Genomic DNA, 13,415 nt, shown 5'->3' on the forward strand with positions numbered 1-13,415 from the left:
GGCGCCCGCGGTGCCCATAGCTCCCATATATGGGTCCCCCTGCCCCATAGCGCCCCATGTATGGGGTCACTGCACCCCATAGCTCCCATATATGGGTCCCCCTGCCCCATAGCGCCCCATGTATGGGGTCACTGCACCCCATAGCTCCCATATATGGGGGTCACTGCACCCCATAGCTCCCATATATGGGTCTCTCTGCCCCATAGCACCCATATATGGGGTCACTGCACCCCATAGGGCCCATATATGGGGGTCACTGCACCCCATAGCACCCATATATGGGGTCACTGCACCCCATAGCACCCATATATGAGGTCACTGCACCCCATAGCACCCATATATGGGTCTCTCTGCCCCATAGCACCCATATATGGGGTCACTGCACCCCATAGTGCCCATATATGGGTCCCCCTGCCCCATAGCACCCATATATGGGGGTCAGTGCTCCCCATAGGGCCCATATATGGGGTCACTGCACCCCATAGGGCCCATATATGGGGGTCACTGCACCCCATAGCACCCATATATGGGTCCCTCTGCCCCATAGCGCCCATATATGGGGTCACTGCACCCCATAGCACCCATATATGGGTCCCTCTGCCCCATAGCGCCCATATATGGGGTCACTGCACCCCATAGTGCCCATATATGGGTCCCTCTGCCCCATAGCGCCCATATATGGGGTCACTGCACCCCATAGTGCCCATATATGGGTCCCCCTGCCCCATAGCACCCATATATGGGGGTCACTGCACCCCATAGCACCCATATATGGGCTTCCCCTGCCCCATAGCCGCCATAGATGAGTCCCCCTGCCCCATAGCGCAATGCTACTTGGGGGGCTGGGAAGGCACTTCTGGGGCTGAGTTGCACTTATGGGGCTGGATCTCACTTAGGGGGCACTTATGGGGCTGGGGGGGGGGGGTCACTTATGGGTCCCGATGCCCCCAAACCCCCCTCTGCCCCCCTCCCCCATTGCCCTCCACGTGCTATGGGGCAGGACCCAGTGACCCATAGCGGGGGGGGGGGGGGTGGGGGGGTGGAGCCAAGCCGGGTCCATGGGGGTCACTTGTGGGGCAGGGCCTATGGGGGGGGCGGGGTCTGGGGGGTACTTATGGGGCAGCCGTGGGGCGGGGGGGGGAGGAGGGGCCAGGATGGAGCCGGCGCCGGGCGTCAGCGCCGGGGACTTGGGGGTCATCGGGGGCTACTTCGGGCTCATCCTCGCCGTGGGGCTCTGGGTAAGGCTCGGACCCATAAGTGCCCCCCATAGACCCATAAGTGCCCCCCATAGACCCATAAGTGCCCCCCATAGACCCATAAGTGACTCCCATAGACCCATAAGTGCCCCCCATAGACCCATAAGTGCCCCCCATAGACCCATAAGTGAACCCCATAGACCCATAAGTGAACCCCATGGACCCATAAGTGAACCCCATAGACCCATAAGTGCCCCCCATAGACCCATAAGTGCCCCCCATAGACCCATAAGTGAACCCCATAGACCCATAAGTGAACCCCATGGACCCATAAGTGCTCCCCCGCCCCATAAGTGACTCCCATAGACCCATAAGCGCCCCCCATAGACCCATAAGTGCCCCCCATAGACCCATAAGTGACTCCCATAGACCCATAAGCGCCCCCCATAGACCCATAAGTGCCCCCCATAGACCCATAAGTGAACCCCATGGACCCATAAGTGACCCCCATGGACCCATAAGTGCTCCCCCGCCCCATAAGTGACCCCCTTAGACCCATACGCGCCCCCATAGACCCATAAGTGACTCCCATAGACCCATAAGTGCCCCCCATAGACCCATAAGTGCCCCCCATAGACCCATAAGTGAACCCCATAGACCCATAAGTGCCCCCCATAGACCCATAAGTGCCCCCCATAGACCCATAAGTGACTCCCATAGACCCATAAGTGCCCCCCATAGACCCATAAGTGCCCCCCATGGACCCATAAGTGCCCCCCATAGACCCATAAGTGACTCCCATGGACCCATAAGTGACTCCCATAGACCCATAAGCGCCCCCCATAGACCCATAAGTGCCCCCCATAGACCCATAAGTGACTCCCATAGACCCATAAGTGCCCCCCATAGACGCATAAGTGAACCCCATGGACCCATAAGTGACCCCCATGGACCCATAAGTGCTCCCCCGCCCCATAAGTGACCCCCTTAGACCCATACGCGCCCCCATAGACCCATAAGTGCCCCCCATAGACCCATAAGTGACTCCCATAGACCCATAAGTGCCCCCCATAGACCCATAAGTGACTCCCATGGACCCATAAGTGCCCCCCATAGACCCATAAGTGACTCCCATAGACCCATAAGTGCCCCCCATAGACCCATAAGTGACTCCCATAGACCCATAAGTGCCCTCCATGGACACATAAGTGAACCCCATAGACCCATAAGTGCCCCCCATAGACCCATAAGTGCCCCCCATGGACCCATAAGTGCCCCCCATAGACCCATAAGTGACTCCCATAGACCCATAAGTGCCCCCCATAGACCCATAAGTGCCCCCCATGGACCCATAAGTGCCCCCCATAGACCCATAAGTGACCCCCATAGACCCATAGGTGCCCCCCATAGACCCATAAGTGAACCCCATAGACCCATAAGTGCCCCCCATAGACCCATAAGTGACTCCCATAGACCCATAAGTGCCCCCCATGGACCCATAAGTGACCCCCATAGACCCATAAGTGCCCTCCATGGACACATAAGTGAACCCCATAGACCCATAAGTGCCCCCCATAGACCCATAAGTGCCCCCAATGGACCCATAAGTGACCCCCATAGACCCATAAGTGAACCCCATAGACCCATAAGTGCCCCCCATGGACCCGTAAGTGACCCCCATAGACCCATAAGTGCCCCCCTGCCCCATAAGCGCCCCCGTGCCCCATAAGTGCCCCCCTGCCCCATAAGCGCCCCCGTGCCCCATAAGTGCCCCCCATAGACCCATAAGCGCCCCCGTGCCCCATAAGTGCCCCCCCATAACTGACCCCTATGGGCCCCTCCCGCCTCTCCCCCCCCATTGGGGGTGGGGGAGGGGATGAGGGGGGGTGGGGGAGGGGTGGGGGGTTGATCATTACCCACAATGCCCCGGACGGGGTCACCTGGGGTCAAAAGGGGGGGGGGCGTTAATGAATGACCGGGGGCAATGGGGACCCTATGGGGGGTCCGTACCGGTCCGGACTGGTTTATACTGGTCCATACTGGTTTATAATGGTCCATACTGGTCCATACTGGTCCTTACCGGTCCATACCGGTCCATACTGGTCCATACCGGTCCATACTGCTCCATACCGGTCCATACTGGTCCATACTGCTCCATACTGGTCCATACCGGTCCATACTGGTCCATACCGGTCCATACTGGTCCATACTGCTCCATACTGGTCCATACTGGTACATACTGGTCCATACTGGTCCATACTGGTCCATACTGCTCCATACTGGTCCATACCGGTCCATACTGGTCCATACTGGTCCATACTGGTCCATACTGGTCCATACCGGTCCATACTGGTCCATACTGGTCCATACTGGTCCATACCGGTCCATACTGGTCCATACTGGTCCATACTGGTCCATACTGGTCCATACCGGTCCATACTGGTCCATACTGGTCCATACCGGTCCATACTGGTCCATACTGGTCCATACCGGTCCATACTGGTCCATACTGGTCCATACTGGTCCATACCGGTCCATACTGGTCCATACTGGTCCATACTGGTCCATACTGGTCCATACCGGTCCATACTGGTCCATACTGGTCCATACTGGTCCATACTGGTCCATACTGGTCCATACCGGTCCATACTGGTCCATACTGGTCCATACCGGTCCATACTGGTCCATACTGGTCCATACTGGTCCATACTGCTCCATACTGGTCCATACCGGTCCATACTGGTCCATACTGGTCCATACTGGTCCATACTGGTCCATACCGGTCCATACTGGTCCATACTGGTCCATACTGGTCCATACTGGTCCATACCGGTCCATACTGGTCCATACTGGTCTGCTCTGGTTCAGTCTCTCCGCAGGGGCTCCCGTGGCTCCGTCTCGGGGTATTTCCTGGCTGGCAGGAGCATGAGCTGGGGCCCCGTGAGTGGGGCGCTATGGGGTGTCTATGGGGTGTCTATGGGGTGTCTATGGGGTGTCTATGGGGTGTCTATGGGGTGTCTATGGGGCGCTATGGGGTGTCTATGGGGCGCTATGGGGGTGTCTATGGGGTGTCTATGGGGTGTCTATGGGGTGTCTATGGGGTGTCTATGGGGTGTCTATGGGGCGCTATGGGGGTGTCTATGGGGTGTCTATGGGGTGTCTATGGGGTGTCTATGGGGCGCTATGGGGTGTCTATGGGGCGCTATGGGGGTGTCTATGGGGTGTCTATGGGGTGTCTATGGGGTGTCTATGGGGTGTCTATGGGGTGTCTATGGGGCGCTATGGGGGTGTCTATGGGGTGTCTATGGGGTGTCTATGGGGTGTCTATGGGGTGTCTATGGGGTGTCTATGGGGTGTCTATGGGGGTCTATGGGGTGTCTATGGGGCGCTATGGGGTGTCTATGGGGTGGCTATGGGGTGTCTATGGGTGTCTATGGGTGTCTATGGGTGTCTATGGGGCGCTATGGGGTGTCTATGGGGTGGCTATGGGGTGTCTATGGGTGTCTATGGGTGTCTATGGGGTGTCTATGGGGTGTCTATGGGGCGCTATGGGGTGTCTATGTGGTCTCTATGGGGCTCTATGGGGTCTCTATGGGTCTCTATGGGTCTCTATGGGTCTCCATGGGTCACTATGGGGTCTCTATGGGTCTCTATGGGTCTCTATGGGGTCTCTATGGGTCTCTATGGGGTCTCTATGGGTCTCTATGGGGTCTCTATGGGGTCTCTATGGGTCTCCATGGGTCTCTATGGGGTCTCTATGGGTCTCTATGGGGTCTCTATGGGTCTCTATGGGGTCTCTATGGGGTCTCTATGGGTCTCTATGGGGTCTCTATGGGGTCTCTATAGGGTCTCTATGGGTATCTATGGGTCTCTATGGGTCTCTATGAGGTCTCTATGGGTCTCTATGGGGTCTCTATGGGTCTCTATGGGTCTCTATGGGGTCTCTATGGGTCTCTATGGGGCTCTATGGGGTCTCTATGGGTCTCCATGGGTCTCTATGGGGTCTCTATGGGTCTCTATGGGGTCTCTATGGGGTCTCTATGGGTCTCCATGGGTCTCTATGGGGTCTCTATGGGTCTCTATGGGGTCTCTATGGGGTCTCTATGGGTCTCCATGGGTCTCTATGGGGTCTCTATGGGTCTCTATGGGGTCTCTATGTGTCTCTATGGGTCTCCATGGGTCTCTATGGGGTCTCTATGGGTCCCTATGGGGTCTCTATGGGGTCTCTATGGGTCTCTATGGGGTCTCTATGGGGTCTCTATGGGTCTCCATGGGTCTCTATGGGGTCTCTATGGGTCCCTATGGGGTCTCTATGGGGTCTCTATGGGTCTCTATGGGGTCTCTATGGGGTCTCTATGAGGTCTCTATGGGGTCTCTATGGGTCTCTATGGGTCTCTATGGGGTCTCTATGGGGTCTCTATGGGTCTCTATGGGTCTCCATGGGTCTCTATGGGGTCTCTATGGGTCCCTATGGGGTCTCTATGGGGTCTCTATGGGTCTCTATGGGGTCTCTATGGGGTCTCTATGAGGTCTCTATGAGGTCTCTATGGGTCTCTATGGGTCTCTATGGGTCTCTATGGGGTCTCTATGGGTCTCTATGGGTCTCTATGAGGTCTCTATGAGGTCTCTATGGGTCTCTATGGGTCTCTATGGGTCGCTATGGGGCAGGTGGGGGCCTCGCTCTTCGCCAGCAACATCGGCTCCGGGCACTTTGTGGGTCTGGCTGGGACAGGAGCAGCCGGAGGCATCGCAGTGGGGGGCTTCGAGTGGAGCGTGAGTGCCCCATAGAGCCCCATAGAGCCCCATAGAGACCTCATAGAGACCCATAGAGACCCCATAGAGCCCCATTGCCCCCCATTGCCCCCCATTGACCCCCATTGCCCCGCATTAACCCCCATTGACTCCCATTGCTCCCATTGCTCCCATTGCCCCCATTGACTCCCATTGACTCCCATTGACTCCCATTGACTCCCATTGACCCCCATTGCTCCCCATTGACTCCCATTGACTCCCATTGACTCCCATTGACTCCCATTGACTCCCGTTGACCCCCATTGACCCCCATTGACCCCCATTGACCCCCATTGACTCCCATTGCCCCCATTGACCCCCATTGCCCCCATTGCCCCCCGTTGACCCCCATTGACCCCCATTGACTCCCATTGACTCCCATTGACCCCCATTGCCCCCATTGCCCCCATTGACTCCCGTTGACCCCCATTGACCCCCATTGACCCCCATTGACTCCCATTGACCCCCATTGACCCCCATTTCACCCCATTGACCCCCATTGACTCCCCTTCATCCCCCCAGGGCATGTTCATTGTGCTGCTGCTGGGCTGGGTCTTCGTCCCCATCTACCAGAGAGCAGGGGTGAGTTGGGGGGCAGAGGCTCTATGGGGTCTCTATGGGTCTCTATGGGTCTCTATGGGTCTCTATGGGGTCTCTATGGGTCTCTATGGGTCTCTATGGGGTCTCTATGGGGTCTCCATGGGTCTCTATGAGGTCTCTATGGGTCTCTATGGGTCTCTATGGGTCTCTATGGGGTCTCTATGGGGTCTCTATGGGTCCCTATGGGTCTCTATGGGTCTCTATGGGGTCTCTATGGGTCTCTATGGGTCTCTATGGGTCTCTATGGGTCTCTCTGGGTCCCTATGGGTCTCTATGGGGTCTCTATGGGGTCTCTATGGGTCTCTATGGGTCTCTATGGGGTCTCTATGGGTCTCTATGGGTCTCTATGGGGTCTCTATGAGGTCTCTATGGGGTCTCTATGGGGTCTCTATGGGTCTCTATGGGGTCTCTATGGGGTCTCTATGGGTCTCTATGGGGTCTCTATGGGTCTCTATGGGTCTCTATGGGGTCTCTATGGGTCTCTATGGGTCTCTATGGGTCTCTATGGGGTCTCTATGGGTCTCTATGGGTCTCTATGGGTCTCTATGGGTCTCTATGGGGTCTCTATGGTCTCTATGGGTCTCTATGGGGTCTCTATGGGTCTCTATGGGTCTCTATGGGGTCTCTATGGGTCTCTATGGGTCTCTATGGGGTCTCTATGGGTCTCTATGGGTCTCTATGGGGTCTCTATGGGTCTCTATGGGTCTCTATGGGGTCTCTATGGGTCTCTATGGGTCCCTATGGGTCTCTATGGGGTCTCTATGGGTCTCTATGGGTCTCTATGGGTCTCTATGGGTCCCTATGGGGTCTCTATGGGGTCTCTATGGGTCTCTATGGGTCTCTATGGGTCTCTATGGGTCTCTATGGGTCCCTATGGGGTCTCTATGGGTCTCTATAGGTCTCTATGGGGTCTCTATGGGTCTCTATGGGTCTCTATGGGTCTCTATGGGGTCTCTATGGGGTCTCTATGGGGTCTCTATGGGTCTCTATGGGTCTCTATGGGGTCTCTATGGGGTCTCTATGGGTCTCTATGGGGTCTCTATGGGGTCTCTATGGGTCTCTATGGGTCTCTATGGGGTCTCTATGGGTCTCTATGGGGTCTCTATGGGTCTCTATGGGTCTCTATGGGTCTCTATGGGGTCTCTATGGGTCTCTATGGGGTCTCTATGGGGTCTCTATGGGTCTCTATGGGTCTCTATGGGGTCTCTATGGGTCTCTATGGGGTCTCTGTGGGGTCTCTATGGGTCTCTATGGGGTCTCTATGGGGTCTCTATGGGGTCTCTATGGGTCTCTATGGGTCTCTATGGGTCTCTATGGGGTCTCTATGGGTCTCTATGGGTCTCTATGGGTCTCTATGGGGTCTCTATGGGTCTCTATGGGTCTCTATGGGGTCTCTATGGGTCTCTATGGGGTCTCTATGGGGTCTCTATGGGTTTCTATGGGGTCTCTATGGGGTCTCTATGGGTCTCTATGGGTCTCTATGGGGTCTGTATGGGTCTCTATGGGTCTCTATGGGGTCTCTATGGGTCTCTATGGGTCTCTATGGGTCTCTATGGGTCCCTATGGGTCTCTATGGGTCTCTATGGGTCTCTATGGGGTCTCTATGGGTTTCTATGGGGTCTCTATGGGGTCTCTATGGGGTCTCTATGGGGTCTCTATGGGTCTCTATGGGTCTCTATGGGGTCTCTATGGGTCTCTATGGGTCTCTATGGGTCTCTATGGGGTCTCTATGGGTCTCTATGGGTCTCTATGAGGTCTCTATGGGGTCTCTAGGGGTCTCTATGGGTCTCTATGGGTCTCTATGGGTCTCTATGGGTCTCTATGGGTCTCTATGAGGTCTCTATGGGGTCTCTATGGGTCTCTATGGGTCTCTATGGGTCTCTATGGGTCTCTATGAGGTCTCTATGGGGTCTCTATGGGGTCTCTATGGGTCTCTATGGGTCTCTATGGGTCTCTATGGGTCTCTATGAGGTCTCTATGGGGTCTCTATGGGGTCTCTATGGGTCTCTATGGGTCTCTATGGGTCTCTATGGGGTCTCTATGGGGTCTCTATGGGTCTCTATGGGGTCTCTATGGGGTCTCTATGGGTCTCTATGGGTCTCTATGGGGTCTCTATGGGGTCTCTATGGGTCTCTATGGGGTCTCTATGTGGTCTCTATGGGTCTCTATGGGGTCTCTATGGGGTCTCTATGGTTCTCTATGGGTCTCTATGGGTCTCTATGGGTCTCTATGGGGTCTCTATGGGGTCTCTATGGGTCTCTATGGGTCTCTATGGGTCTCTATGGGGTCTCTATGGGTCTCTATGGGTCTCTATGGGGTCTCTATGGGGTCTCTATGGGTCTCTATGGGTCTCTATGGTTCTCTATGGGTCTCTATGGTTCTCTATGGGTCTCTATGGGGTCTCTATGGGTCTCTATGGGGTCTCTATGGGTCTCTATGGGGTCTCTATGGGGTCTCTATGGGTCTCTATGGGTCTCTATGGTTCTCTATGGGTCTCTATGGGGTCTCTATGGGTCTCTATGGGTCTCTATGGGGTCTCTATGGGTCTCTATGGGGTCTCTATGGGGTCTCTATGGGTCTCTATGGGGTCTCTATGGGTCTCTATGGGTCTCTATGGGTCTCTATGGGGTCTCTATGGGTCTCTATGGGTCTCTATGGGGTCTCTATGGGTCTCTATGGGTCTCTATGGGGTCTCTATGGGTCTCTATGGGTCTCTATGGGTCTCTATGGGGTCTCTATGGGTCTCTATGGGGTCTCTATGGGGCTCTATGGGGTCTCTATGGGGTCTCTATGGGTCTCTATGGGTCTCTATGGGGTCTCTATGGGTCTCTATGGGTCTCTATGGGGTCTCTATGGGTCTCTATGGGTCTCTATGGGTCTCTATGGGGTCTCTATGGGGTCTCTATGGGTCTCTATGGGTTCCTATGGGTCTCTATGGGGTCTCTATGGGTCTCTATGGGGTCTCTATGGGTCTCTATGGGTCTCTATGGGTCTCTATGGGGTCTCTATGGGTCTCTATGGGGTCTCTATGGGTCTCTATGGGTCTCTATGGGTCTCTATGGGTCTCTATGAGGTCTCTATGGGGTCTCTATGGGTCTCTATGGGTCTCTATGGGGTCTCTATGGGTCTCTATGGGGTCTCTATGGGGTCTCTATGGGTCTCTATGGGTCTCTATGGGTCTCTATGGGGTCTCTATGGGTCTCTATGGGTCTCTATGGGGTCTCTATGGGTCTCTATGGGTCTCTATGGGTCTCTATGGGGTCTCTATGGGGCTCTATGGGGTCTCTATGGGGTCTCTATGGGGTCTCTATGGGTCTCTATGGGGTCTCTATGGGGTCTCTATGGGGTCTCTATGGGTCTCTATGGGGTCTCTATGGGTCTCTATGGGGTCTCTATGGGGTCTCTATGGGTCTCTATGGGTCTCTATGGGGTCTCTATGGGTCTCTATGGGGTCTCTATGGGGTCTCTATGGGTCTCTATGGGTCTCTATGGGGTCTCTATGGGTCTCTATGGGTCTCTATGGGTCTCTATGGGGTCTCTATGGGGTCTCTATGGGGTCTCTATGGGTCTCTATGGGGTCTCTATGGGGTCTCTATGGGTCTCTATGGGGTCTCTATGGGTCTCTATGGGGTCTCTATGGGGTCTCTATGGGTCTCTATGGGGTCTCTATGGGGTCTCTATGGGTCTCTATGGGTCTCTATGGGTCTCTATGGGGTCTCTATGGGTCTCTATGGGTCTCTATGGGGTCTCTATGGGTCTCTATGGGTCTCTATGGGGTCTCTATGGGTCTCTATGGGTCTCTATGGGGTCTCTATGGGGTCTCTATGGGTCTCTATGGGTCTCTATGGGGTCTCTATGGGTCTCTATGGGTCTCTATGGGGTCTCTATGGGTCTCTATGGGTCTCTCTAGGTCTCCACGATGCCCCAGTTCCTGCAGCTCCGCTTCGGGGGGCGGCGCCTCCGGCTCCTCCTGGCGCTGCTCTCGCTCGGCCTCTACGTCAGCACCAAGATCTCCGTACGGCGCCCCCTGGCGGCCGGGGGGACCTGGAGGGAGCGCTCCAATAGGGCATGGGGGGCGGTTGGCAAGGGGTGTCTATGGGGCAGTGGGGGAGACCTATTGGTCTCTATGGGTCTCTGTGGGGTGTCTGTGGGGTGTCTATGGGGTGTCTATGGGGCGCTATGGGGTGTCTATGGGTGTCTATGGGGTGTCTATGGGGCGCTATGGGGTGTCTATAGGGCGCTATGGGGTGTCTGTAGGGCTCTATGGGGTGTCTGTAGGGCTCTATGGGGTGTCTATAGGGCGCTATGGGGTGTCTGTAGGGCTCTATGGGGTGTCTGTAGGGCTCTATGGGGTGTCTATGGGGCGCTATGGGGTGTCTATAGGGCGCTATGGGGTGTCTATGGGTGTCTATGGGGTGCTATGGGGTGCTATAGGGTGCTATGGAGTGTCTATGGGGTGTCTATGGGGTGTCTATAGGGCTCTATGGGGTGTGTATGGGGTGCTATAGGGTGCTATGGGGTGTCTATGGGTGTCTATGGGTGTCTATGGAACGCTATGGGGTGTCTATGGGGTGCTATAGGGTGCTATGGGGTGTCTATAGGTGTCTATGGGGTATCTATGGGGTGTCTATGGGTTGCCTATGGGGCGCTATGGGGTGTCTGTGGGGCGCTATGGGGCGCTATGGGGTGCTATGGGGTGTCTATGGGGTGTCTATGGGGCGCTATGGGTCTCTATGGGTCTCTATGGGGTCTCTATGGGGTGTCAATGGGGTGTCTATGGGGCGCTATGGGTCTCTATGGGGTCTCTATGGGGTCTCTATGGGTCTCTATGGGTCTCTATGGGGTCTCTATGGGGTCCCTATGGGTCGCTATGGGTCGCTATGGGGTGCCCCATAGGTGGACATGTTCTCGGGCGCCCTCTTTATCCGCGAGGCCCTGGGCTGGGATCTTTACCCCTCGGTGGGGGCGCTGCTGGCCGTGACCGCGCTCTACACCGTCACCGGTAGGGGGCGCCAAAGCGCGGGGAGCCTCGGCCATGGGGAGCGCGGGAGCGGGGCTGGCGGCCATGGGGTGCGCGGGAGCGGGGGCTGGCGGCCAATGGGGTGCGTGCGGGGCGGGGCTAAGGAGGGAGGGCGCGTGGCCCAATTGATAAGGGGCACCCCATAGATAGATATGGGGCACCCTATAGGGAGGTATAGGGCACCCTATAGATGGATATGGGGCACCCTATTGATGGGTATGGGGCACCCTATAGATAGATACAGGGCGCCTCATAGGTAGGTATGGGGCACCCCATAGGTAGATATGGGGCACCCCATAGACAGACATGGGGCACGCCATAGATAGACATAGGGCAACCTGCAGACATAGAACACCACATAGACAGACATGGGGCACCCCATAGACATGGGGCACCCCATAGACATAGGGCACCCCATAGATATAGGGGACCCCGTAGACATAGGGCACCCCATAGACAGACATGGGGCAACCCACACATATAGGGCAACCCATAGACATTGGATACCCAATAGATTTAGGGCACCCCATAGACAGACATAGCTCACCCCATAGATACAGGGCACCCCATAGATTATAGGGTACCCCCTCGATATAGGGCACCCCTATAGACAGACATAGTTCACCCATAGATATAGGGCACCCCATAGATATAGGGTACCCCATCGATATAGGGCACCCCACAGACAAAGTGCACCCCATAGACAGACATGGGGCAACCCATAGACATTGGGCACCCCATAGACATTGGCTTGGAGGGGGGGCGTGGCTTAGGCCGAGGGGGCGTGGCCTAAGGAGGGGGGCGTTGTCCGGCAGGGGGGCTGACGGCGCTGATGTACGCGGACCTCGTGCAGACCCTGCTCATTGTGGGGGGGGGCCCTCGGTGCTGGCCGGATACGGTGGGAATGGGGGGCAATGGGGGGCAATGGGGGTAATGGGGTAATGGGGGTAATGGGGGGAATGGGGGCAATGGGGTAATGGGGTAATGGGGGGGTAATGGGGGGAATGGGGGGTAATGGGGGCAATGGGGTAATGGGGTAATGGGTAATGTGGGGAATGGGGGTAATGGGGGAATGGGGGTAATGGGGGCAATGGGGTAAATGGGGTGGAATGGGGGAATGGGGGTAATGGGGTAATGGGGGTAATGGGGTAATGGGGGTAATGGGTAATTGGGGGTAATGGGGGAATGGGGGGAAATGGGGGGTAATGGGGGTAATGGGGCAATGGGGGGAATGGGGGGTAATGGTGATAATGGGGGCAATGGGGGAATGGGGGGAATGGGGGCAATGGGGGGAATGGGGGCAATTGGGGGGCAAATGGGGGTAATGGGGTAATGGGGGTAATGGGATAATGGGTAATGGGGGTAATGGGGGCAATTGGGGGTAATGGGGGCAATGGGTGAGGAATGGGGCAATGGGGGGGAATGGGGGTAATGGGGGTAATCGGGGGTAATGGGTAATGGGGGTAATGGGGGGCAATGGGGGTAATGGGGGCAATGGGGGTAATGGAGGCAATGGGGGGTAATGGGGGTAATTGGGGTAATGGGGTAATGGGGGCAATGGGAGTAATGGGGGTAATGGGGGTAATGGGGGCAATGGTGTAATGGGGGTAGTGGGGGTAGTGGGGTAATGGGGGCAATGGGGTAATGGGGGCAATGGAGGTAATGGGGGTAATGGGGTAATGGGGGTAATGGGGGCAATGGGGGGCAATGGGGGCAGTGGGGGCAACTGGGGGTAATGGGGGCAATGGGATAATGGGGATAATGGGGGGTAATGGGGGGCAATGGGGCAATGGGGGCAATGGGGGTAA

At 56.1% G+C, this 13,415-nt stretch overlaps 1 protein-coding gene across 1 annotated transcript; it reads left to right on the forward strand.

Moving 5' to 3' along the window:
• Positions 1–1,154: 1,154 nt before the first annotated feature.
• Positions 1,155–12,505, forward strand: LOC308232620 (sodium/glucose cotransporter 2-like; the record flags this gene model as incomplete). The annotated part of the gene is given in 8 exon segments (XM_080639848.1): positions 1,155–1,238; positions 4,065–4,136; positions 5,865–5,969; positions 6,510–6,569; positions 10,498–10,602; positions 11,484–11,589; positions 12,423–12,484; positions 12,487–12,505. Coding segments are annotated over 8 exon segments (613 nt in total), but the record flags the coding sequence as incomplete, so codon positions are not given.
• Positions 12,506–13,415: the final 910 nt, after the last annotated feature.

Source organism: Psittacula echo (assembly GCF_963264785.1).
Source record: "Psittacula echo genome assembly, contig: SCAFFOLD_167, whole genome shotgun sequence".
NCBI lineage: Eukaryota > Metazoa > Chordata > Aves > Psittaciformes > Psittacidae > Psittacula > Psittacula echo.